At 43.9% G+C, this 27,586-nt stretch overlaps 2 protein-coding genes across 9 annotated transcripts in view; one reads left to right on the forward strand and one right to left on the reverse strand.

The window, feature by feature from the left end:
* Positions 1–433: 433 nt before the first annotated feature.
* Positions 434–19,993, reverse strand: NUDT5 (nudix hydrolase 5). 8 transcript variants are annotated; one of them, XM_072955187.1, is made up of 9 exons: positions 19,811–19,993; positions 12,684–12,788; positions 11,199–11,266; positions 7,605–7,654; positions 6,226–6,333; positions 4,750–4,845; positions 4,131–4,232; positions 2,767–2,932; positions 434–675 (listed from the first exon to the last, which is right to left on the reverse strand). In XM_072955187.1, the coding sequence occupies exons 2-8, from the start codon at positions 12,744–12,746 to the stop codon at positions 2,769–2,771; spliced, it is 651 nt and encodes a 216-aa protein (XP_072811288.1). In that variant the 5' UTR covers positions 12,747–12,788; positions 19,811–19,993; the 3' UTR covers positions 434–675; positions 2,767–2,768. The 8 variants fall into 8 exon arrangements, with proteins under 8 accessions (XP_072811288.1, XP_072811286.1, XP_072811287.1 ...); XM_072955185.1 differs by lacking the exon at positions 19,811–19,993 and adding an exon at positions 19,609–19,798; XM_072955186.1 differs by lacking the exon at positions 19,811–19,993 and adding an exon at positions 19,613–19,797 and having other exon boundaries at positions 2,767–2,820.
* A 74-nt stretch (positions 19,994–20,067) lies between these two features.
* Positions 20,068–27,586, forward strand: part of CDC123 (cell division cycle 123) — a 43,209-nt gene continuing 35,690 nt past the window's right edge. Inside the window, exons 1-2 of the mRNA XM_006208852.4 lie at positions 20,068–20,208; positions 25,192–25,263. Coding sequence (XP_006208914.1) covers positions 20,135–20,208; positions 25,192–25,263 — 146 coding nt within the window. The 5' untranslated portion in view covers positions 20,068–20,134. The remainder of the gene's footprint in view (positions 20,209–25,191; positions 25,264–27,586) is intronic.

The following is a 27,586-nucleotide window of genomic DNA, read 5'->3' on the forward strand; positions in this document are numbered from 1 at the left end:
CAGCTGACTGTAAGGACCCTCGCTAACTGGAAACACTTGCTTATCGCAAATGTTATTGTCCACTTTATACCCTCGCTACATAGGTTAATTCCATATAGTGGGTAATTCAATTAGGAGAGGCCAAGAAAGTCCCTGTAGGCCTGTCTTTAAAAAAAACAACTAATGGCAACAGTTACTTGCACACCTCGCTATTTTTTTTTTTTTTTGGAGGAGGGTGGTGGAAATAGTTAACCTAATTTGCAATTCAGGGCTATTTTCCTATAGAAATACTGTATTCTGGACTAGATCACAAAAGTAACAGCTGAGTTTTTTGTGTTTTGTTTTTTAAAGCTGGATTAAACATACATGCATTTATGTTCTTTAATATTAGCTGTAGCTTAGCATTTAAACGAAGGCTACAACCTCCCTGTAATTACAATTCCATACTACGACATGCATTCTATGTTGCTTTTATTTTATGAAAAAGCTAATTTCAAATCTACATTAAGACTAAGCTGAATACGAAGTCTTAGTGAAGGAGGCCTGGTGGTTCTGTGTATAAAAACATAGCCACTGTCCTTTGGCCTTAAAACTTCAGGAAGGGCACTTCAAATGGCTTCGTGTTTGCGTGTTTCAGCGCCAGGGCGTAGGAATAGACTCTGGCGTCCACTGTCAGCTGTTCTTCAGCCATCAGAGCTGGAGGACATAAAGGGGACAAGTCAGATAACGAAGCTGACACCAGCTAATCATGCCCTTCTCGCTCAATCAGTGTTTACTGAGCAGCTACTGTGCACCAATTCCTGAGCTAACCGCTGGTCATACAGGGATGAACAGGACATTTGCTGCCTTCAAGGATCTTACTTCAGTGGAAGAATAAAGGATCTAAGAGCATGGTTACACTTCCAGTATGGGACAAGGACGAAGAGCGCATGTGTAAAATGATGACTTTATGCCTTAAAACAGCAAGGCCGTAAGTTAATGGATTCAATTGTTACTTCATTTATAGCTGACTCCAGGGCTTGGCTACTCTCCACCCACACAGGGATGGCGCTTCCCGCATTTTCTCCTCCTCAGGGGATACACGTTCCACATGCAGGTTAACATGTTCCACAGCGCAGGACACACTGGAATCGTCCTTACCATCAAGAATGAGGTCTCAGAAACTGACCACAGGGGCTTTCATGAGAACGCCTGTTTTCCTCAGGCCATCAGACTGCCACTCGGCCCCCTGTCTTACAGCCGCTTGTTCAGGAACAAGCTCAGAGACGTTTTGCTCCTGGAAGGCAGGGTTACGTCCTGCTCCTCCCCGCGCAGCAGGTGCAGGTAAGTGCTGAAAGCTGTTCCTTGCAGCAAACTGAACTCCCAGGCCTTCCTCCTCCTTCTCAAATGTTACTCGTCCGGGAAGTAAGTAGATTACCCCCTTGAGTCTAGTAAAGCTAGGACGACAGCTTCTTCTGCCCTCCCTCCTGATATGTCCGTATCCCCTCCACCTTCCTCCCTCCCTCCTCGAGGCCCTCTCCTACGGCCGGGAGGGAAGTCAGCTGGAAGAAGGAATTTTTTTTTTACAAAAGATACTTTTCTAATATAAAAAACAAAAACACAGCAGCATATAACATTAAGGGTCTGGGTGCCAAGGTTATCCCATTTAACTTTACTCCACCTCCTCAGAGGTAGGGACTCCTAGTTTAGGAGAAGAGCTAAGGAACTCGTTCAGAGTTGCCACTACCACATGGGCGGCTGAGCCTCCGACCCAGTCAGACCTGCCCACTTCGAAGCTGCACTGCCCGCCTGGTGGGCCCCGCTGTCCCCAAGAAGACGCCCCAGAAGTCACCGCGTCTCTTCCTGGCCAGTACTCCCAGCTCCGACCTGAGACCCTGAGGTCTGGTTTCTAGGAGGTAATGCAGGGATGGAGGCTGTCTGGGAACCTGAAACCGCAGCAGTTTCTCAAAGATTCCACTTGACTTTTTGAACACAGACATTGGAAATAAAACTGTGAGCCACTGGTAATCAAGGGAGGAAAGGAGAGCTCTCAAAAGCTTCAGGTCAAACAATGCTCCAAGCTAATTTTTAAAATAAAACTTATGAACATCCACTTCTTTATGGTGAGTGAGTAGGGACCGACCCAGCTGACAGAAGAGCCCCCCGAAGGCCCCGCCACGCCTTCTGAGTACCTCCTCATGCAGGGACACCAGAGCACGTTGGTCCACGTAACCTTCCTTGCCCAGATCTACAAAATCCTGAGATGGGCCGACCAGGAGCCACATGGCGTAACTACGCGGCGAGTAACCTACCCAGGGGCGCACTGCTGGGTGGTCTGCTCCCTGTATCACATTACATCCCACGTCACACTTGGTGTGTACCAGTATTTGTAGAAGGAACACTGTTAAATTCTCCTTTAACTCACACGCCACACAAAGAGCCACCCAACATACTAGCACATTTGAGGAACAGCTGAGAGATTTACCACACCTCTGGATGGATGGATCAAAGATTTAAGGTACAGAATAGATCTGGCTAATCAGCAGGAAGGTAATCGTGACTGTTCTGTAGAATAAACAAAGCCCCTGATGAAAGCCTGACAGAGAATGTCTTGCTCCTATTTTCAAACTCTATGCCACTCAGAAAGGAATATTATTATAGGCCAACTGCAGTCTTACAACAGTTCCCAGGTATCTGCCTTTAATGTGGAAGAGCAGAAAGAAGCAATTCTATTCAGTGCCCCGTTCACTGGGCACGGGGACAGGGAAAACAGAGCAAGGTGGGTAGCTAGTGACCAAGAATGCTTACCATCAAGCCTCTTCAGCAGGTCGTTCTTTGGTAAGGAAATTACCTCCACAAATTCTAAACAAAGTCCAAGAAAAACAAAGCTGAACGATGGGCGAGCCCCCAGAGCAACTCACAATGCCTGCGGCCACTCCCACTGCACCAGAGGCGGACAACATACCTCCTTCTGCTGAAAATAAAACAGAAGAACATTTCAGCAAGGCCCGGAGTGGCAACACCCCCTGGAAACTTCTATGCAAGACATCAAAAAGGCCATACGAGTTTAACAGAAACCTGGGGCTCTACCAATTACATTTATATTCATGGTAAAAAAAATTCCAACACTATAAAGTTACTGTTCTCCTAATCAAAAGTTTAATCACCAAATTTAAAGCATGTATATATGTATTTTATTTTGGGGGAGAATTTTACTCAATTTATTGATTAGTTGATGTACGGATTGACAGATTTATCAATTTAGTGGGTTTCAGTGGCTTTTCTGACAGCCGCATTACTTGGGGCAGGTGTGTCTGCTATGACTTCTTTATGGCAGGCTCTCAGGCATGGTTCCTCTTTCTTCAGAATTCTGGTAGCACTTGGTACAGCCCTCCTCATATTGCACTGTGATTTTTTTTTTCTTTTGTATCTTTTCCCACTCACAGGTGTGGAGTTTTTAATGGAGTCACCTTGGTCTCCTCCATGACTTAAATAACACAGTGCAAGGTCACCTCATTATGAAGGTGACTTAGAACTAAGACTGTAGAGCTCAGGGACTCGTGAGAACTGTGCAGAATCTTACTCGGTGTCAGCTTATACCTGTAAGAGTTGTCGACCCTCCAATAGGAAGAATGCAGAGAATTCAGAATGGAATCAAACAGTTAACAGATGTTCTGAATCCAGTCTAGGGTTGTTGCAGCCTGAGAGGCACTAAAGCTGCTACAACCAAACTTGCAAAGACATACAAAGAATTCCTAAAAGCTTCACTAAGTATGGAACATAGTAAAGAATCGTTAATAAGGTGCTCTCCTATAACTGTCCCATAACATTCCTGCCATTCTTACAGTACAGACGGGGACAGAAATCAGAATGATTTTGAATACTTCCACTGTTTACTCTTGAAGGCTTGTAGCTCTTACTACTAAGTGAGAATAAACTCTATACCGAAGAGAGAGAAATACAAAATTCAACATTTTGTATAAAGAAAGAATAAAATCAATGAAGTGCCAAGAGAAAAATACTAAAATACACAAGATTAGGAAAACAGCCAAGAGTACCAGTGAAGCATCTGTAAAAGACTATCCCTCTCTCAACAAAAATCAAACTAGTAGGAAGTAAAAAGATATTTACTAACAGTGCACCCACCTTACACGCAGCCAACGCACCCTTACCTGGCTTTGGCTTCGGCCTTACGTTTTCAGCATCATCTCCGTTGATAGTCACTGTCACAATGTGTGTGGTGCAGTTGGACAAACCCGGATCCATGCATACGGCTGCGGAGACAAGCACCTGTTTCATTACTTAAGTGTCTCTGGGAGAAGACTGGGTCACTAACTCAGGTAACAGAGGTCATGCAGGAGAGCCAGCACCCGCTGTCGGGAGGCGAAGCACCCATGCAGTCAGCCCCCCCCGTCTTCCCCAGGGTTCCTGGGTACAGTTTGGTAGATCTGAGGGGGTCAGATGTTGTCAGAGCCGTTCTCCACGCCAAGAGAAATGCTGTCCAGTGAGGCGTGAGGCATGTGGATGAGATGAGTCATAAGGCTCCGGCCGTGGGAACCTGGAAGGCAACTTAACTTCCTAGCTCTTCTCCCACTTCAGGCCCTTTGTGCTCAGACGTGCTCCCGTAGTGGTGGGGGTTCACTGACAGGTGACCCGTCCTCCCCCGGGCTTTCTCCTCAGTGAACAAGTGAAAATAAAAGCCACCTGAATTCCTGACCACAAAGAAACACCTACTGGGGGCTGATTTTCCAGAGCCTGTCCCCAAGGGCACACCCAGAGAGCCGCACGAACCTGGAGAACATTCAGCGACGTCACCCTTGTAGCCAGTCTCCTCCTCCAGCTCCCGCAGGGCGGCTGCTTCCGGGCTCTCGTCGCCTTCGAGGAGACCTGCAACCGTGGCGGGTGTGAGGCGGGGCTGCGGCCCGGGACACACAGGCTGCGGAGCTAGCGGGAGGCCTCGAGTCGGGAAAGGGGTTGTGCACACAGCACTGACCGAGGCTCTGATCTTCTACAGGGAAGTAAAAGGCAGAGGAACATCCCCCGGCAGATGTAGTTGGTTCTGCTCCTCGTGCAGAGACACAGATTGTTCTGAGCATCCCAGCAACAGGGGTTCTGCACAGCATGGACCTCCTGCGCGGGTGAGTGGCCTGGGGGTGGCCCAGGCCCTGGACCGGCCCTGTGACCACAGCCCAGGAAGCCCGTGGCTGTTCCCGTTTCCCCATGTCAGCCGGGGATGGGGTCACCTACCCTGCCCTTCTCCCTCAGGGCTGTGCCGAGGGAGTCACCCGGGAGGGAGAAGAATGGGAAGGAGGGAACCCAAGGCGAGGGGACCTGCGGGAACGACCCGCTCTCTGAGGGGGTGAGCAGAGGGGCCGCCTGGGAGGACAGTGGCACCGCAGATTCTTTTTCCTGAAAGGAATTTTTAAAATGCGTAGAAAAAGGGAAACATAGCCTATTCAATTACTATCTGTATATACTTGTGTGTGTGTGTGTGTGTATAGTTTTTTTTAAAATTGAAGTATAGAGTCAGTTTACAACGTTATGTCAATTTCTGGCACAGCACAGGGAAACAAATTCAATTACTTTTAAAGTTACTCATTTCTTCAGTGAAATGGCAAGTAAACGAGAAAGAAAGCTATTGAAATCGAATATATCTGTATGTTCACGTATGACTGGGGCATTGTGCTGTACACCAGAAACTGACACAACACTGTAAACTGACTGTACTTCAATAAAAATACATATACACAAATGCCCCCCAAAAAAGGGCTATTACTTATATGTTATACTATGGCATGGACTTTAAATATACAAAACTGAAACCACTAATGATAAATAAATGAGATCCAATCTCTTCAGATGGAAACAACCCAATTAAGTCGTGTCATGATGCACTGCACTGAATTCTAGACAGTTCTGCTTTCTGTACAACTGAAAAAATATTCCAGCTGCAATTAAGACAATTTCCTTGGCCTGTATACATACGTCCCAGAGGATCTTTTCCATTCACAGTTTTTGGAGTTTAGAGTTGGGCCTAGTTACTACTATAAATGTGTCAGAAGCAGGCCACTAGTGACGGAAGCTGAAATAAGCTGACAAATTACAGAAAAGCAATGACCCAAAAGAGGCTGTAATACTGCGAAGAGGAGGGCGGCAGCCTGGAGAGGCGGACGGATGGGAAGTGTTAAATGTCTAAGCGCCGCCGTGCACAGGCTCTGCCCTGCTCAGCCCCACAGCCCTTGCGAAACAAGAGGCTGAGTTACTCACCCGCGGGGAATTCTAGGCAGTAGCCTCCCATGGGTGGTCGGAACTGCTTGACCAGAACGATGCACTCATAATGCAGAGTTCTCTGCAGCACTGGGATGACCGCCACACCTGTCCCCAGGAAACACAGCCAAGGAAGTCCCTGATGAAAGGCTGGTAATGCCAGCAGTTTACTCAGAGCAATCTAACCAAAATCCTGTATATTAAAAAACGTTGCATCCAAAATCTGTCTTATATTTGCCATTAGCAATAAGAAGCTATTTTAAACTACAACACTGGCAATTAACTTTGGAAGTTATTCTCATTAAAAAAATGCAAGGAAACAAATCATCACACTTCCCAGTTGTTTTTCTTTTTCTAAAAAGCTTGGTTTTGTTGTCACAATTTCTTTAGAATCACATCAAAACTAGAAGTAAACATTCAGCCCAGGGCCAAGGACACAACTGCAGTCCACACTAACGTCTGCAGAGACCACTTCTCAGCTGCCGTGACTGGGCTGCTGGGGAAGCTACGTGGATCTGTGTGCTCTCGGACTTCCTTTCCACAAGAGATCGAGGAAGTTCCCGTTTGTGGTATATGCTAGCTAGACTGAACTGTACTGTTTCAGGATAAAAGGCCTTTCCTCCCAGGTTACTTGGCCTTAAAACAAAACAAAACAAAACCAAAAGGCACTGGATTCTGGAAAACACAGCTGCCCAGGAAGGGGCCACTTGGCTCCTTTCACTTTCCTGGCAGGAAGCCACAGTGGCTGCGGCCGCTACTCTGTCTGCTTTCGGTCAAAACTGGGCACAGAACAAAATGGAAAAATAAATGGGAAAAACAACAAAGACCTATTGCCCAAGTCCGCCTAGACCAGAGGTGGTTTTCAGGACTGTTTCTGGGCTCTTTCAGTCAAAGAACTCATGCCTGGAAGGGAAAGTGAACTGAATGAACAGTCTTTTCCTAATTCGTTTCCTCGTCAACTTAGAAAACAAGCGGTCAGTAAGCACAAAGTAGTGCCAAGGAAGTTTTCCAAACTAAAGGCTCTCACCTAGATCCCCTGAGCAGAATACGAGGGATTTCCAGAAGGTATAACATGTCTAGCACGGTATGTGGCATAAATCTCACCGATTTATGTTTGGCTTTAAGTATTATTACATCTTCCCCTCAGAAACACTGCTCTGAGCTTAGAGAACAGAAGCCAGAAGTGATTTAGAAAGAAAGCCTAACCGAGTTACACAGCGATGCAACGCAGAGCGCCACAGGTAAAGACAAAGATCATACTTGACGGCAGCTCTGCTCTGACATTTTGGTTATAGTGAAAAACCCTCCTCCACCCGGCCTCCTGCAGTGAAGAGTGGGGACTTCCTTTCTGGAGAATTAAAACAGGTTTGCATTCATACCATCAGCCGACTGTCCTCTCCTGGTTGTACGTTTGACACTTTCCCAAGTTCTGTTCAGGCAGACAAGAAAAAAATCAAAACCATTAGTGCTGAAGAGACTGTTCTTCGGTTTTGTGTGTATAACCAGCACCTTGCAAATGCAAAGCATGCAAATGTGCTAAAGGTAACAGCCAAGAACACCAGGCAGTAAAGATCTGTATGTGAAGAAGCCAAACGTGCTTTCCTAGAGCTTCTGAAAACTACCAAAGAACACCCCTGCCAGCCCGATCTAAGCCTCTATATCTTAGCTGAAGGCTGCTCATCACTGAGCTGCCTTTCAAATCAGCCCTCAAGTCATTTACTAGAATCACTTCAGTCTGGACCATAAATCCACAGGGAGCAGCACAGCTGGTGACCGAGGCCTCAAAGACCATTGAGCAGTCAGCGCAACTGAAGCCCCGACGCAAGTTCCAAAGGATGCTCCGCGTAACGTGAGCCGTAGAGATAGTTATTTACGCAGTTCAGATTTTAAAATCTGCGACCTCAAATACACAGTTTAAGAAAGTAGGGCCCTCCTATTTATTAACTGAAGAGTTATTACATTTAGGTAAGTGCTCTGCTTTGCAGGCCCCACATCCTGTCTCAGGGGAAAATGGTCCCCAGAGGAACATGTCGGGTAATGGCGGCAGGCTCCCCACCCCATCTTCCAGCTTTACTCCTGGTCAGCTGCCTGTCTCAGGGCAGCATGGTACTGAAGTCTAGTTACTGGAACAATCATGCTGTTTGAAGGGGGAGGGGCATACGAGGGGATTCCCTTCTCACTCTTTTATCCCTTAAACAGAAAAAGGCAGTGGCAAGAGTTGGGGTGAAGGAGCCAAGAACTGTGGATTTCAGAGAAGGAAGACATGTGAGTGACTCCGGGGAAAGAAAGGAAGGCGTCCACATGCGACATCAGTCTCCGGACGGGAAGAGGGTGCTGAAGCGGCTCTACATGGAGGAGCCCTCACCCTTTTTGTCTGGTCGTCCTTAAGGTCTGGACTCTGCCATGCTTCTATTAAAAAACATCAGCTATTTAGTTAAAAGGGCAAGTATGTCAGAGTGAACCTATGAGAATCAGACAGGCTCCTGTGACAAGCCAGCTGCCAACATTCCTGTTAGTAGCAAGAAGCCAACCCACAAGCCATTCGGATCAGCCAGTAACTCAGGTCGCAAGAGACACAGCACCTTTCAGCCCAGCTTCCGCTGCTGCCTCCTAAGGTCAGTCCTAAGGACTAAGACGGCAGTGCAGGGAGGGCACCGAAGGGCCCATCCCGAGCGCTAGGAAGGAGGGAAGCAAAGAGGAGCATCAGTCCAGTGGTCAAGCTGAAGTAAACAAGCAGTCCTGAGCCACAAAGAAGAAACGTGTTTCTAAGAAATACCGGAACAAGGACGCCCCCCAAGAGCTCCACTTGATGGAGTCAGAACAGCTCCATCTCCATTAGCCTACCAGCCGAGCCCACGGCCACGGCCTCCTGGAGACTGCGTCCTCGTCTGTAGAACCAGGGAAGTGCCAGTGTTCAAGGGCTCTTGTAGCTTGAGAATCCTGACTCTGGCTGAGTTACCCTGTTTTTTAGTCTTTGTTACAGGAAAGCCTGTTTTACTTTCTTCATCTTGTCAACCTGCAGCAAGAGGCAGGCCGGGTGGCAGAAGATGAGTTCAGCTCTATCCTGAACTCAATAAAGGGGCACCCAGTCAGCATATCTTCACACTCCTAATATCACTCTATGTCCTCTTCCACAAACAAGATGCTGGAACAAAGGAATTCTCTACTGCAATTTTATTGTTTTGTACATGCAATATTTTATAAATGTAAAAACCATAGCCTACTGTGAAGTACTGAGATTCATTCTTCAAAGCTTGACATTCTGGTATGAATGCTGATGTTTTACACAAGACCTCTCTGGAGGCCACAGGGAGGCCCTCTGTATGGACGGATGGAGAAGAGGCCACACTGGGTGGTGTCCGGGAGACCTCAGAACCCACCCCCAGCCACTGAAGCCAGCTCTCCGGAGCTGAGACAGAATCATGAGTTTCTAGAAACAAATCCTCCTGTGATTCTAATGCACACCCCTGATGGAAGGAGAAGCACTGGAAGGGGGGCCGAGGAGCAGGTGCTGAGCCACATGGGCGCCGACCGACACATACTCTTCACCTGACCAACACGAAGGGCTAGACTCCGTTATCAGGTCAGCCTGACGGGAGAAGAGAACCTAAGTGCACCACGGTAAGGCGGGGTCATGGCTCTGGCTCTGTTTTCACAAGCACAAGCCCAGTGCACACACTGTGTTCCCGAAGGCTCGGGCCTCACCACGTGTCTGCAGCCCAGTTCTGCACACTCAGCACTGCACACACGTGACCCTCTCCCACTCTGTGCGTGGGGTGCAGGCACTGAGCTGACTCTGGGGTTCGCTGGTGCTATGGGTAGCTTCACGGACCCCAGAGCTCTCCAACACCTGGCCTCATTACTACTTTTGCTACTTCAGGAGATTATAGTCAAACACTGTTTAAATTACTGGCCATGTACTTTCACACTGATGGGAGATGCATTTATCTCCTTATGAAGAAATTCTATATTCTTACTTGATCACTTAGCAGTTTTTATGTTAATGAATTCGTATCATATAACCTGGATACTAAACCTAGTTATGTTTTCCTATTTCCTCATTCTGTTTTCCGCCTTTTCGTATTTCACTAAGTAAATGTTTAATCTATTTTAACATATTTTTTCCTGATAGTTATTTGTAATATACAAAAATTACTAAGCAGAAAAGCTGGAAAACAGAAGAAAATAGGTTAATCCCACAGCTGCCATTAATATTTTGCTATTTTTCCTTCTTGACTTTTCTTGCACATTATTTGGCAGAGTTTAAAAAGCATATATACAATTTCCTATTTTGTTATCAGCTTATTAACTTCTCAAACTGCTACGTCTTCATGACCTGCTTGGAGATGGCTGCACAGATTTTACCAAATGAATACATTATAACCTACAACCATTATTTCTCTATTTTTAAGACGTTTAGGTTGCTTTCAATTTATCTGTCTTTTAAAATTTTGATGAACATTTTTCATGCATTAATCTGATTCCAGATAGTTTTCTTAGCACAGTCTCAGACACCACAGGGGCCTGGCCCCAGGAACTCCCTTCCCGGCCCCAGGAACTCCCTTCCTGCCCCAATATGTCTTTATGACAGTTGATACATAGTATGAAATGCCTTACAGAATTTTTTCCCCACAATTTAAATTTCCATGAGCAAGGTATAAGCGTGTCAATTTTATCCCTAGCCCAGCAGTGTTTTCTCTTACATCCTAATTCAGAGATTAAAAACTGATTTCATAAATGGGAAAACCTGTACCGTGAATGATTCTGCTGCTTTATCAGCTTAAATTAGGCTTGTCCAAAATAACTTAGGTTCACCCTAATCTACCTGGGAGAGTGGTGTTAAAAGAGCTAAACTAGATTCTTTATTTCAGTCAGAGTTACAATGAGGAAAATATCAGTTTATGCCAAACGCTCAACAGAGACCCTGAGAACCCAAACACTAAGCATTTTACAAAAGGAAAAAAAAAGTTTACCTTGTTTTACCAGTAGGATCCCTGTAAGTTGTTTTTTCAAGCTTGACCCATTTTCCTTCTGAAATTAACTAAAAGGAGATCAGACAGTAAATTGGGAAACTTTTAAACCATGTTGTTTTTTGGTTTTTATTTAGGTTTTCTTCCTTTCAAACTTCCTCTATGAGGCTCTCCTAGTGACTATTATGTTTCCCTCCCCAAAACTGATGTGCAAGTTTTCAGTTCAAAGTAATAAAAGTTGTTTTTCTGATGGGTGGGTCTACTGCTTTTTTGGAGTTTGGGAGACAGTACTGGAGGTGAAAAGAAATGAGAGTTGGAGAAATTCTTGGGCCGGGGGAGGACTAGAGGTGCCTGGAAGAGAGCAGGAGGGCTTCTCTGGGATGCTCCTGCCACGCTGTCCTCTGCTCTGCTGCCTGTCACAGAGCTGTGGTCCCTGCGTGAGAACTCAGTGCCATGTGACTGACCATGACTACAAAGCACAGCTGACTGCGAGGACACCGTGGCCAATGACCACGTTCTCCATAGTAACACGTGGGTCTACCACACAGTCGGAGGGGCACCCAGCACCGTTCAGCCTAGACGCCGAGGAGTTTTAGTTACCAGGACTAACTTAATCTACAGCACTACACTGACTGAGAGCAAAGTTCACTCTGTACGGAAAGCAATTAAGTAGGCTTTTCTTACTATTCTCTCTCGCTTCTCGCCAGCAGCAACCTAATAATTATCAGCAGATCTGGTCACAGACAACATGGAAAGAATTTTAAATCAAAAAGAATTCCAGAAAGGTATCAACCTTGTGGGGGGAGGGTATAGCTCAAGTCGTAGAGCACATGCTTGACATGCCCGATGTCCCAGGTTCAATCCCCAGTACCTCCTCCAAATAGAAATAAACCCAATTACCACCCCCGCATAAAACAAGCCGAATGTGTACTTTGATATTAAAAAAAAAAAAAGGTATCAACCTCAGAGTTTCAAGATGAAGGATTTAAAATTTATCCAGTGCAATGGTTCCTGTAGGAAGAGACTTTTTAAAAGGTAAACTGGGTAACATTCAAGACATTTATCAGCTCTGGAATTTAGACAACAACTGACAACTACTAAAATTAGGTTTTCACTGTTCTTACACACACACAGAAAGTATAAACAGCTAACCAAGATGTGCTACCTAGGCCTAAGCCCTAAAACTCACAAATGATTTATTCTTCTACCCAGGGAAACTTTTAATAAAAATTGAGAATTTTTTTTCAAACAGCAGTCAAAATCCACTTTAAAATCAGTCTCACTTTCATTAATACATACAATTCAGAGAGAGAGACGACTGCTCCCACACAAGAGCAAAAGGTCCCTGAGGCCTAAAAAGGGAGCAGGAACAAGGCTTTAAAACTGTCCTGCAGCATTAAAAACAGGCATCTGAAACAGCAAAGAGCGTATACATTTCTTTGAAACTCAGCTTTATGTGGGGAAAGAGAAGTAAGAAACAGTTCATACCTCCTCTGAAATAATAGACTGTTTGGTATTTTGAGATGACTCTGCTGGTTCCTGTTTTTCCATTTTCCAGCTCGTTTCCCTTTGGAGTCCCCGGGCAAGTTCACGCTGTGAGAGAATGAGATTGGTTCAGGCTACGTACATGTTTCTGAATTAAACATCTGTCTGTAGGTCACTGGTCAAAGCACTTAAATGGCGGAAAAACTGATGTCAGCAAAGCTGCTTTTCTCACGTGAAGATCTGGGAGAACTGTCCAAAGCGGAAGGGCCTTGGGGACACCCAGGAAAGAGCTCAGAGCTCCCCAGCGAGACCCCACCCACGCCTGCAGGTTCCTGCCGTGCGGACCAGGCCTAGCCTGACTCCACAAGAACCTTCCGAGGGGATAGAGCGCAAAGATGGTGAACCTCGCCCCACGCCCACCCCCCACTGCTGTCCCTTATCAGCCCCGGCGAGTGAGTGAGTGAGTGTGCATGCTGCTGAGAAACGGAAGCCACGCTGGGTCTTGGTCCCACGTGACCGGCTCGTGCTCCGGACACCTGCAGCTATCCGCGTGCCGTCACGGCGATGTTACCGCAGGGACCCCGTGGGGCCTTTCAACCCGGAAACTTCGCACTGTGCTTCCTGAATTGCCTCACGGGTCACTTCCTCCCGTCCGTGCTCTCTGTTCTCCGGGAAGCAGTGCTTAGCTGTTGGGCTGCCCGAATCGGTCCTCTGTCTTATCTTTTCACCCCCATTTTCTGTTCCTTGTTATTTTGTCTCCGTTTCTCAGAGGCTATTCCAGCCCTTCACTGCCCTTCCCTGGGCCCAAGGACTGACGGAGCCCAGGAGGCTGGTTTGCGGCCCGGTTTTCTGGCGGGGCCGCAAGAGCAGTTACTGCGCTGTCTGCGCTGCTGCGGCTTCTGCTGCCCTCGGGGGCTGCGTCCGCCTGAGGCGCAACACGTATTTCTGTTGTGTTATGAAAACGTTATGAACATTGTTGCTTGCAGACTATTTTGTGGGCAAAACTAGGAATTACTTTGACACAGAAGCAAAACTTGAGGCCTTAGGTAAAAAAAGACGACGATATGTTAAAGAAAGAAAAATAACCTCTTAATGCGGATGAGAGGGAAAAAAAGCCTGTATATCTTCGCACTCAGTGAAGATGAATGCTAATCGATACGGAGTGATCAGGAAAGGCCCTTAATTTGGTGACATCTGAACAGAGGCATGAAAATAATAAAGAACGTGGATATTTGGAGACAGACATTTAGCATAATAATTATATGCACACAGCATAAGAAAACAGGCAACTATTTCTTTGAAAGTATCCCAGATGGTAATTTTTAGGTAAACTTTTAAGTGGCACTGGTTTATATTAGACAAATAGTTTACATTATATTATTATAGGCAATCAAAGAAGTGTGCTGCCCCCGATGAAAACTTTGAGGTTAGGTAAACCACGGGCTGATACCTGTCTCTCTACCTGCGAGCGCTACACCCAGAGAAAAGAAGTTTGTCCATCTAGATTTTTATCATCTAGATTTTCGATCCCTTCTATTAATAACACATACGCAAGAGAAGGAAAATTTCCACAACTTTCAGATCTGACATTTAAGAGAAAATAAATTAGGCAACCAAGCAACCCCATTTAGTGCACAATATAATCTGCCCAAAACAATAGTACAAAATGCTTGGATTAAGTCAAATTTCTATCTCCTTCTAAAGTGACTCTCTGACCCCAAATAAGTTTTCTGTGTATACCCACACTTCTTATCCTTATTTTTAAATTAATTTTTTGGAAAGCGGAGATAATTAGGCTTAGTTATTTATTTTTAGAGGAGGTACCAAGGACTGAACCCAGAACCTTGTGCATGCTAAGCATGTGCTCTAGCCCTTGAGCTATACCCGCCCCCTCCAAAATTCCTAAACGCAGGGAACTGCAGTCCTTAAAAAGTACAAGCACCACCAGGAGAACAGGTAGGAAGAACTAGATGATCCCTAATTTTCCCTATGTGAAAGTTTTAAATCTGGATTCCCAGTAGACAAAGTGCTCTGTAACAGCTAATTTAGAGGAGCAAAGAGGTCCTCCTCCTAAGCCCATGTGAGTATCTTTAGGAGCAAAGGGGCATCTGGTTCCTTCAGATTTACATGTAGCTTTAAGGCACTGAGATTATCTGCAAGATTCCCTTATGTTTTTATCTTTACAGCTGTCCTCAGATTTCCAAAGGGACTGTTGACAGCCAAAAGGGCGAAGAAGCACTTTTCTGAAGGATGATTCCTCATCGACTGCTCTTCATCGAACCAAGGTTGCTCAATTCAAGCACAGAACAGTCCCAGGAATCAAAAATCCATCCTCGGTCAGCAAATGTTAAACTATAAGGAGTTGTTTCAAACACACTGTACTTTTAAATGTTTAAGCTAAAATGTTAGAGATCTAGAAAAACAGAAAACGGGCTCCAGATATAAATTACGAAAGAAAGATAGAAGAAAAAAAAGAAGTGGCCAACAGAGCCAGCTTCTCTAGGGTAATCACCTGGAAAGCAGTCAGCCCCAAGGGGGAAAGAGTATTCTGTAGTGACATATCCACAGTATAAGAGACAAAAATGGGATGAAAGAGGGATTTCAGAAGTATACTGTTTACTAGGTAATCCCCAAAATGTTCAGGATTATGAAGGCACCTCGAAAATACTGCTGAAACAGAAAAGGATGATTCTTTTTAGCACCATTTCAGAAAAAGAAGCAAAAAGGTGCCAAGGGGGCTGTCACTCCAAGGACAGCACTGCGGAAACCAGGGTCTCCGTGCCCCCTGCTCTATTCCTACCCAGACAGAGCTGGCCTCTGCTGACTTCACACTATTTTGAGATTTAAAAGTAAAGTTTACTATGAGTTTTATCCACTTCATTAGCTAGAACTTAAGGTCATCTACATTTTGCTGCTAATAGGTGTACATTATATGTAAAAACAAAAACAAAAAAAACTCCTGTGTACATAATGTTGAGTGTTCTGGTTGGTTTTTTTTTTTTTTTTGAGTGTTCTGTTTTAATTCACATAATCCATTTTAACTTAATTCAGCTTGAACACTGAAGGTCTCTGATGTATGGTTTTTCCAGGGCACAAAAAACTCCAAGGAGGGGAAATGTCACAGGATTCCTAGAATTCCTCACAGTGGCAGGCAGCAGTGTTCAACTCGTTGTGTTAGCACGGGCAGTTCACAAGTTCGAGTATAAACCAACTGCCAAGTGAGCGTCATTCCAGCTCTGGGGGCCCACGTAGTTGAACACGTAAATAAAAAACCAGAAGGGCAAATGCAGACAGTGTGCAACACTAGGCTGCTTTAAGGGAGGGACAGATGACATCCACTTAGGAGGCAGGGCAAACAGTAAAGGCTTTTAAAAAGCTACTATTAAAAGGCAGTTTGATACTAAGATAGGATTTAGAGACCAAGAAGGCAGAGAAAGCCTTCTGAGAAGGAATCACAAGAACCAAATCGGAGATGTTAACTGGGGGAAGGGTTGAGAAATCACGGGACAGTTTGGCAAGCCCTGTGGCTCTCACTCAACCTTTTCCTCCCCACCCCATTCCAAAACACCAAAAGCAAGCCCCATATGTAATGGACGATGTTAACATTTACAAACGTATATCCAAGGGTTTCCACAGATTCAGCTGGATGCCTGACCCTTCCCGGGAAGATCTGCAGGCAAATAAAGCACTCAACAACCCTAGCTGGCAGGCCACAAACTCTTGCTGCCTTGAGAGTTCCTCTTCGGGTTAGCACTAAGGTCTCTGCTAGTAACTTGGGTATTTCAGTATTAGAATCAACAGCTGGATTCGAGCTACATGGGAGTTCAGATTCAAGAAATTAAACTGAGACACTCAAAAGCCAGGCTGCAGAGTTTGCCCTCAGGCGCCTCATGATTCAACCATTACCACACCCGAACCCCTGCACTTTGCTGAGGTTGTAACAAGAGGCAAAAATCACAAAAAGAAATCATCCACTGGTTAGTCTCTCCTGGCAAACAGTTGAGTATTGTAGTAAACACCACCTCAACCAAAAAAAAGAAGCAGGAGCTCCAATCATAGGCAAAACTTCTGATTGACAAGTGAAGGTCAGGCAGTTGGAAGAGTTTAATAGGAAACAGAAATCAGCAAGGCACCTTGAAAGAAATTAAGTGGGAAATCAATTTTTGCAAAAAGTAACTATGCTCGTGGTACTGAAGTCAAGCATCCCTTGCTCAGGCACGTCTATGACGCCAGTCTACATTCCTTCCAGGACAACTGAAGGGCAGGTGAACAACCAAACAACTATGCAGAAAAGCCGCCTGATTTACAACAAAGAATCAATTAGTATAGTTACATTTAATAATCTTGGTTATAATCGTAAGACTTCAAAAATTTTAGTCTTTTTAAAGATAATATTTTAATCAGTCCTTCTTTTATACCACCTGTGGTAAAATTCTGGTGTCCACATTAAATGGGTTTCACTTTACCTGAGCTTTCCTTTGCTAGCAACAATTCTCCTCACTAATGAATACTTCTGGCAGGTGCTTTGTTAGTGACAGAGAGCCACTGAAAGTTTTCTTCTTTCTTTTCTGGTAGGTGTAAGGGCTTGGACAGGCAGGGAGGGAACTAACATTTTACTGAAATTATACTACTTGGTGATTTATAATCATTACACTTAGTGCTGGTTAAGCAACAGTGAATTGATTGGGAAAGTTAATTGGTTACAGCCACACAGTAACAAGACCAGTAAAGAACCTCTTTTGATAGCCCAGGAAAGAGATAACCTAGGCTGGGACTAGGGTGGAGCAGCAGCGAGCAAACAGACTTAACTCTTTGCAGGTGAGAGTTTACTACTTTTCCTAAAACAGTTTGTGGGGGTGGGGTTTCCAAAGCCAATTCCAAGGAGGCGATGATCTCAAAGGACATGGGGAGAAAGGGGTGGTACAGCTTTCAAATCTGGACACACTGAATTGAGACGTTGGTACAATATCCAAGTGGAGAAAACCAGCAGGGAGTTGGAAATACTAATCTACAATACTAATCATATTATGAATTCAGAGAAGGAAATGTTTTTTCATTGTGTGTTCTGAAATTGCTCAGTTACCCCTGCCCCCTGCCAATCCCTTGGCTACTGATACTTTTTTGGCAGACACGAGAAAAAACAATTTTTCCACTGTTGTGAAGGTTTCATTGAAGAAACTTGATGAGTATAAACACTTCATGGCCAAATGAAGAAAAGATTAACACAGTGGCTAAAAAATAGTGGAAGTGAATTGAGTTGTACCCATTCAAAATACTGAAGCATCTGTATTACTTGATGCTGGTTGGATGTGTGACAAGTTACTTAAAATCAGCTGTGAGTACTACTACAGTGTCACACACTACTCAAGTATATAGGCTAAATAAAAGACATCTGCATCAAATTCCTTCCCGGTAGAGTCTCTAAATTTACAAATTTAGCTGCTTCTCTACAAAAAAGTGCAATTTAGAACTAAAGCTTTGCAGCTGCTCAACCTCTACATGCATGTTTCCTGGGATGTTAATGTATTACTCCTCCCAGAGTGGCTACCTTCCGAGTTTCTCCTTTCTCCTATACTTCAATTAATTCCTATCTTCAACAGAAAAAAACCTTACCCAAATTAACCCCACCAGTGCTAACATTTCCCTCAGCTACTTGTTTATTTCTAGGTCAAATCAAAACAAATATTCGAGAGACCACTCCATCCGGTATTAAGTGTCTTTTAGACCGGGCAGTCTGGCACTGTTCTCCCAGCATTATGGAATACTGTTTCTTTCCCCCTCGGAAACAGAAGGCATTGCATAATCCTGAATCTCAAGACGTCCTGATGATCCACTAGCGCCACCTCTCCTCCAACATACTCTGCAACATTGTACTCTTATTTACCTCTGTTTAGAAGATGTATGTTTAAAAGCAATGCTCCCAACTAAGCCACTCAGTAACATTTTTTTAGCAAAGGAAAACAGGAAACAGTGCATATGGAGGGGGGGGTGGAGTCCCGTAATTATCCTAACGAATATATTTCTAGAGAGGCCTGTAATCGGTGAGGTTCTCACCTCTATTTTATTTATTTATTTTTAACATTTACCTCTTTCTATTTTAAAACGACTTAAGATAGGCCAGTTAAGATTGTGCAATTTTAAGGAGCTATACAAAATGTGAGTCCGTAGGCATAGGTGCCAGGGACAAGCCAGAGGCATATAACTGTCCAAGAAGCAAGGCTAGGTTTAAAAGGCGTTTCTCAGCACCCAGTCATTTCTCTTAAGTCATTTAAAGAAATAAATAAAAGTTAAGCTTTCTTAATACTTAATACCACCACTTTCTGGTGGCCATCTGATACGTCATTACGGAAGTAACAGGGAAAACAGGTGATCGGAGACAGAAGAAGAGGGAAAAAGAATGACATGACAAATTCGACTAGAATTCCCACAGCCTAATGAACCCAGCATGGCACGGATACTGATGCAATCTGGCTGTGTTTTCACAGGCTGCTACTTTGCGAAGCTGGAATAAATAATAAACTCTACGCTCAAAGGAGATGCCTCTCGTTTCCTCTATGCTCCCAAATTTACCACCTCTACTACGTCCAAAGTCGAACTCCCCAGGATGGTGCAGAGGGGACCCTTAGCTCTCTCTCATAACCCTCCCCCACGTACCAAGAGGGGCCACCCTCCCCTTTGCAGATGCCTCAACCGCTGCACTCACGCTAAGATTTCACTGTGGTGTTTCCTGCTTTCTCTTCTCCGAGTAGCCCACCCCTTCAACCCTGTCCGTGGTTCGCCGCTGAACCTGCCCTCCTTTCCGCGCCTCGGCGGGCGCGAGCCGGGTCCGCAGCCGGGGACACGCGCGCCGCTGCCGGCACGCTCCAGGTGTGCCTCCCTCCCTCTCCGGCTAAGAGACCCTGCACGTGAATGGCCCGCGCCCAGTTACCTACTCCAAGGCGTGGGGCGAAGGGATGGGCACTCCTCTAAGAAGGAGGAGGAAAGAGAAACCGCGAGTCCGAGGCGGCAGCGATGCGGTGCTACTACACTAGCCACAACCAAGCCTCGAGATGAGGTGGTGAGAGGGTGCGCGCTCGCCCCCTCCCGGCACCTTTAGCATGCCCGCCGGTGACCCAGCCGCACACGATTACCTTCCGGGGCAGCGCGCGGCTGGGCGGGAAGCGGGGCGGCGCGCTGCTTAGAATCTTTGTCTCAACACTTCCGGAATTCCTGTTCCGCAGCCAGAACTCTATGCGTGCGTGTGTTTGTGTGCGTGTGTGTCAGTGTACACTAAAAGCACGCCCCACGGTTCCTTCTCTCGGCTCCCTTTTCGCTCCTTCCTCCTTGCCTAAGGGACCGGAAGTGTCCTTGAACCAAACCAGCTCGGCGGGCACTTCCGGGACGGGAGACCAGGGTTCCGGGAGGGTGCTGGGAGGAGAGGGAGAAGCGGTGGCGGCGACGGCGGCGGCTGGAGGATGAAGAAAGAGCATGTGCTGCACTGTCAGTTCTCCGCATGGTACCCACTGTTCCGAAGCCTCACCATCAAGAGGTGAGACAGGAGTGGGCTTCGCCGGCGCGAGGGGCCCAAAGGACTGCGACATTTGGGGCGAGTCCCACCTCCGTCCAGACGACCGCAGGCCTGGATGGGAGCGCCGGTGCCGAGATTTCGACTTCCTAGGGATATTTCGTAGGGGGGACGGAGGGGGGTGAATGAACTCGATCCATATTTGCTGTGCGTCCTATTGCGCGATAGGGAGGCTGCTGGGGAAGTAGAGGGCGCACCCTGGCTCACTGAAGGTCAGAGAAGGGCTGAGGAGCAGATAAAGCTGGTTTAGGCTTGCGGGTTCACCATCACTGCTTTTAGAATTGCCCGAGTCGGGAGGTGACCAGGAGAACTGGGTAGTCTGGGCTTTGCCACTGACCCGCCGCGGGACTTAAAGGCTTTCGGTCACCGTCAAATGGGAACAAGGATACAGACCCAACCTCAAATTCTGTTCTGAAGCCCCAGTAGGATAGAGTACGTGGAAAGCATTAGTAAAGTATACTTATGTATTGTTAGGGATGGAAGCCACCTGGAAGAGAAGTGGAATAGTATTCGTTTAGTTCCCTGGCCCACGACAAGGAATCCATGCCCGGTTTGCAGGGCAAGCAGAGGATTAACTGTTTCATCCTTCACCCGGTCACTCAAGGTAATGTAGGCAAGGCAGCTAGGAGAATATCCCCAAATGTTCAAAAGCAGTCTTAACATCTGGAGCGTGCTGCAAGGGTAGGCTTTTCCACACTAAGACGGATAGATAAAGAACTTTGAATCCGTGGATAGGATTTTCTGTATTTTGCCCGCCCCCCTTTTAGACCTGGATTGCCACTTATTTAAATGTCAGCCGTCTGTTCCTTTTCATTCTTGGTGCAGAGAGTGTGAATACACAGAGGGAGACTTTTGAAATCCTGAGGATTTGGAAGAGCATAAAGAGATGATTCAAAAGGCAGTTCTTTTCTGTCCTGTTATTCATACATTGAATCTGCTTCTGGTTATCCAGGGTGTGATGGAGGTTAGAGCAGCTCAGAGGAGGATGAGCTTTGCATTTGAAGATAGCTGAAGTCACACCAAATCAGAAGGAAGAGCTTTAACAACTGCTGCAGACGTGACTTCCTAACATAGACGTTACTTGCCAGTAGGACATGACAGTCCTCTGTTATCTTGCATAATTGAAACAGGCTTTGGGTTTGAGGTGATACTGGAGTTACTTATTTTCTGTTGGTGTGATAGAAGGTATATTTGGGAACCTGTCAGACATTTTCACTTGGGTTTCACTCGAAACCGATATGTGCTTGGTGTGCAGGTACCTTTGTAACCTTTGGTGTAGTATTTTTTCTTTTCTTTTAAAAAAATTATATATTTATTGAAGTGTAGTCAGTTTACAATGTTGTGTCTCGCATAGTATTTCTTCGCAGTAAAGTATAATGTTTAAGAATTGGGCTCTGGAGTCAGAGCCATCTGTCTGGCTTTGAATTTTGGTTCCACCAGCATCTTCAGCAAATTGCTTAATCTCTCTCAGCCCCATCTGGAAAATTGAGAAATAATAGGATTGTCATGGGAGTTAAATCAAATAAAGCATTAAAAATGCTCGCTACTGTTTCTGGTGTGTAGTAAGCACACCCAAAGCTGCTTGTTGTTAATATTTTGGATTTAACCAAAGTTCCATTGAAGCAGAATAATTTTAGTTCACTTAAAATGGGTACCATTCATATGAAGCTGGGAATGAGACACAAACCAAGAGGTGGGGTTTTCTTACCACTAAGCTGTGCTGCCTTAAAGTAGTCTTTCCTCTGTCTTTAAACTGTAACTTCAATCTAGTTAGTTCTGTGTTGATATCACTGGAACCCAACATATGACAGGGTTTTGCTCCATCCTGGTGGAGTTGTGTTAGATTTGTCATTGTCATTGTCACCATTAATGCCTAGAGACCATATTCTGGTTATTGGCTCAGCTTTATTATCTGGTGTTTATTAATCATGGTTCAGAGGTGATTACGCAGCTAAGAATACAGAATCATTTTTTGATAAGTTCTAGAACTTTGTCTGAGGCTTAAGAATAATCAGCTAGATGACTGTGGGCCATCCACTCTACCTTTCTAGATATTTCTTTCCTCAAACACGGAAGTTATATTAAATAATCTTTTAAAGACCCCTTCAACCTCCATTCCGTTAGAGTAACTTGTCTGTGTGTATAGAATTATATCCCCTTTCTAGGGTGGGTACTTTGCCATTAAATTCTTTTACATCTGTCAGTTGGGCCTCAGTGGATTCTTGGCTGCATGGTGGGTTTCCGTGGCTTTTCTGACAGCCGCATTACTTGGGCAGGTGTGTCTGCTACGACTTGTCTATGGCAGGCTCTCAGGCTTTCTTCAGAATTTTGGTAGCACTTGGTACAGCATTTATCACATTGCACTATGATTTTTTGTTTTTCTTTTGTATCTTTTCCCACTCATAGGTTTTGAGTTTTTAATGGAGTCATCTTGATCTCTTCCGTGACTTACATAACATAATGCAAGATCATGCCATTAAGAAGGTGACTTAGAACTATGACTGTAGAGCTCAGGGACTCAAGAGAACTATGCAGAATCTTACTCGGTGTCAGCTTATACCTGTAAGAATTGTAGACCCTCCAAAAAGAAGAATTTGCAGAGAATTCAGGATGGAATCAAACAGTAAATAGATATTTTGAATCCAGTCTGTTGCAGCCTGGAGGGAAAGCCCAGCTTCACATCAAACTTGAGAATTAGTATAACTCAGAAACAAAGGACACAGACTCTGGAGTCATCGATCTGGGGACTTGAGAGATGTTCTTGACATAGAAGAGGGCTCTGCTCTCACTGTGGTCAGGAAGATCGGCAGGATGTCTAGGAACCAGCATCCTTGACTGCATCTCTCAGTCTCAGGCCCTGAGAAGATAAACTTCCCATTCTTTTGGGAAGTTCATCTCTAATCCTCTTGGGATGACATTGTTGAGTAAATATCTTTAACTCTGGGAAGAACTAGGGTTATAGAGGTGATGAAATAATTCAAACTGGAGATTTTTTTCTTCTTAAGTTTATTTAATATCCTTAAGAATTTGCCATTTTGAGGCTAAATGAGCATATATAACAGATTGGCCTTGTGGTTCCAATTTAAATCATGTAATTGGTTTAGAATCGTAATACGTTAAACTACACAAGAAAAAATTTCAAGTTTTTAAATAGTACTGGAATGTTTGCAGGAACCTTGGATTCACTATACTTATAGTTTAATTCACTGGTTTTGTAAGAGTTAAATGCTTGGAAAGGTTTATCTGTAATTAGACAGTTGACATATTTAAAAAGAAAATTGAATAGATTATTTTTATAATAGAGCTAAAAAATTTAAAGCAACTGTTAAGTTTCAAAGACTCACCTGAAATTGGTTAAAATTTACCAGATTTACAAATAAAATAATAAGATTCAATTAGCTGAACTTAAAAAGCCTGTAAAAGTAGGCTTTTGAATGTGAAACAGTAACTTTGATAAATTAGATAATTAATTAAAAAAACCAAAGTAGCCCATGAATAATCTTTTCTGTGCACAAAAACCATCTGTAATGTTCCAAAAACCTTATTCAGTAAATAAATGAAGTACAGTGTTATAAGTCAGTGATGTTCTCTCTGAAAGCAGGCCATACTTGTTTTCGGTATTTTAAAAATATATGCCTCAAGATCAAAGTAATAGCATTACTTTCAAGTTATCTGTGTCAGGACTTTTTGATGATTCATTTGTTTATTACAGAGGAAAAAGCAAATTATCCCATATGTTTTTCAAGTGATACCAGGTGTGGCTTGGCCAGCGGTCAGTAGGGTTATCTGAAACAAATTAAACTGAAGCAGGTCCAGGTGAGCAGCTGTGTAGCTCTGGTGCCCAGGTGAGTAGAATGCCACCACAGCTCATCCGAATGTATCATGAATTCTTAGCCTTATACGTTCATTGCCAACCAGAGAAAGGCTTCCAGATCTTAAGTCTACTTGCATCCTGTATCTTAGAAGGCGGTCAGATGCCTTAATCTTCTGATTCTTTTCCTGCATTTCCTGTGTTGAAGCAAATACCTGCGGGTCTCCAATTCCTTAAAGGCATATCACCCCTGTACTCACAATTCTTTAGAACTTGCTGCTTTCATACTTTGATTTCACCCCAGTTCTTTGTTGTTGTTGTTGTTGTTGTTTTAACACTTTCTTTTTTATTGAGTTATAGTCAGTTTATAGTGTTGTGTCAAATTCCAGTGTAGAGCACGATTTTTCAGTTATACATGAACATACATGTATTCATTGCCACATTCTTTTTTGCTGTGAGCTACCACAAGATCTTGTATATATTTCCCTGTGCTATACAGTATAATCTTGTTTATCTATTCTACATATGCCTGTCAGTATCTACAAATTTCGAACTCCCAGTCTGTCCCTTCCTACCCCGCTCCCCCTGGCAATCACAGGTTTGTATTCTATGTCTATGAGTTTGTTTCTGTTTTGTATTTATGTTCTTTTTTTTACATTCCACATATGGTAATTTTCTTCCTCTTTCTGGCTTACTTCACTTAGAATGACATTCTTCAGGGACATCCATGTTGCTGCAAATGTCAGCCAAATTCTTTGGATTTGACTGGTTTTTGTTTCTTTACCACAAAGACAATTGGGATAATTATATGCACCTAATTTAGTTTACTGCGATATTTATTTATATTATTCTAGTTTCTAGTCTGCCTCTACCAAATGTGCATCATTAACATTCCCCACTTCATATTAAAATAAAGGAGAGAAGAAGAAAAATATGTATAACTGAATCACTATGCTGTATGCCAAAAATTGACACAACATCGTAAAGCAGCTATACTTCAGTTAAAAAGAAAAAAGCTTCCTACAATAAAGAAGATAAGCAATTCAGAAATTAACGGAGTTTGGAATTTTTTCTCTCTGCTTATGGTTGGTCTTTTTAAGTGATGCCTTTTTTGTTATATGTATTTTGTTTTTTAGCATCATTCTTCCACTTCCTCAGAATGTGAAGGATTATTTACTGGATGATGGAACTCTGGTGGTTGCAGGAAGGTAAAGTATACCAGAAAAAAATCTTTAAATTTTAGCGTGAAGAAATGTTGTGATGATTAAATCTCAATTACCATGTAAAATAAATACTTTGGCTTTGGCCCCATCCTCTTCCATTTTTTTGTCCTGTTTGAAGTTGTGTGCTGATCTCTGTCCTGTATCCCTTGTCAGTGCTCAATTAATAAGATTTTCAAAATTGAGTACTTCCTCCTCCATTAATTACAAGTTGTGAAATTGAGTAATTCCTCTCATCTCTACCTTTAGAAAATGAATGTAACCGTTTCTTCTGTTCCCTATAGTTCCGTGTTTAAAAGGAAAGAAATTACCATGCATGTTTTTTTAATGCAAACTTGGAAAAGTTTAAGAATTATGTACTTTAATGATGTTCCTGTTTTTTCATTCGCGTCTCTGCTGAAAAGTCATGTTAAGTGTTCGTCATTCACTTTCCTTTCTGAAATGACTTAATGGTAACCCTTGCTGGTACATCACTCTTTTTTTCTTTTTCTTTTTTTAAATAGAATTCTAGGTTGGAAATAATTTTCCCTTAGAATTTTTTAAAACAATTTTTTTTATTGAGGTAAAATACACATAACATAAAATTTACCATCTTAACCATTTTAAAATGTGCAGTTCAGTGGTATTAAGTAGTTATAATGTTGGGCAACCCTGACCACCATCCATCTACAGAGCTCTTGTCATCTTGTGAAACCAAAACTCTGTATCTGTTAAACACTAACTCCCCATTCCCCCTCCACCAGCCCCTGGCAACCACCCTTCTACTTTCTGTGCCTATGGCTTTGGCCCCTCTAAATACCTCATGTAAGAGGAATCATATTTGTCCTTCTCTGACTGGCTTATGTCACTTGGCATAATGTCCTCCAGATTCATCCACGTTATGGTACATGATGCCATGGTATGTGATGCCATGGTGCAGGTAAGAATATCCTTCCTTTTTAAGGCTGAATAGTATTCCACTGAACGGACTGACACATTTTGGCACATCACTGTTTATTCCCTCACCTCACCTTAATTTTTTGTGGAACGTTTATTTCCATCTGATGTCATTCCCTCAGTATTTCTATTAGAATAGAGTCTTCCTGACAACAGGGTCTTGGAGAGCTCTGTTCCCAGCTCTTGGAACAGTACCTGATACATAAGAGGAGCTTGGTGGACAACTACTGGATGAATGAACTCAGAAATACAGTTAGAACCGCATGTGTTTTCAACAGCACTGATTTTACCCATATGTGTTTGTATGGATATATGGGGTAAATTTCGTGTCTATATGTATGTACATATGTACTTGTACAGTGGGTCTTCTGTGTAGATCTGTGATGGACCTTTCTGGATGATATTTCTGTTTTTGGTGTTCTCAGGGCCTCTTTGAGTCTCGACACTGGGCGAGTTCTCTGTCGGTCTTGCTGAGGTCACTCGTGCAGCTGTAGTCATTTGGTGGCTCGACCTCACTGGGTGGTTTCAAGGTGGCCTCACTCATGCGTCTGGCAGTTGATGCTGACTGTCAGCTGGGCGTCTCTTTCCACGCGGTCTCATCCTCAGACTCACCTCAGCGCCTTTGCACAGTGGTGGCAGCATTCCAGACCCGTGTGCTCAGCGGCTGGAAAGACCTTTGACACCGAGGCTCAGAATCACGTGGTGTCCCTGGTGCTATATTTTGTTGGTCACAGTGAGTCTCGAAGCCAGTCTGAAATGACAGGGTCGGGAAACAGATGCCATTTCTCGATGGGAAGAGTAGCAAAGTCACCCAGCAGGGGTCGGTGAGATGGGAAGAATTGTGGTGACAGTCTTTGTACATCGTCTGAGGTTCTTGTTCTTGTTTTCGTTTTTTCCATTCATTGTGACGTGTAGTTGGTGGGCTCTTTCTTTCTCAAGACTTGTATTTTTTAGTTTTGGAACAATTGAAAAATACTCTCTCTGATAATTTCCTCTTATTTTCTTGCTTCTTTTTCTGGAACTCCTATAATTTAGATATTGGATCTGCTGGATTCTCTGAATTATATTGTTTCTTGTCTATTGTCCTTTTAGTTCTACTTTCTGGAAAATCTCCTTGGTTTTGCCATTCATTCTGTTGAATCTTAAAATTTCAGCTGCCATGTTTTCAGTTTCTACAAGTTCTATCTTGTCCTCTGTTCTTCTCTTCGTTTACCTTTCAGGATACTTATGATTTTTAAAAATGTTTTTCATCTGGTTCCTTTACTGTCTTTATTTCATACATGTACCTTCTCTCTCTCCTTTTTAAAAAGTCTTTTTTTTTTTTATCTTGGAGCCTTTCTTTAGTTTTCTAATGATTCTAGACCTTTATTCATAT

The sequence above is a fragment of the Vicugna pacos genome, chromosome 35 (genome assembly GCF_048564905.1).
Source record: "Vicugna pacos chromosome 35, VicPac4, whole genome shotgun sequence".
NCBI classification, from domain to species: domain Eukaryota; kingdom Metazoa; phylum Chordata; class Mammalia; order Artiodactyla; family Camelidae; genus Vicugna; species Vicugna pacos.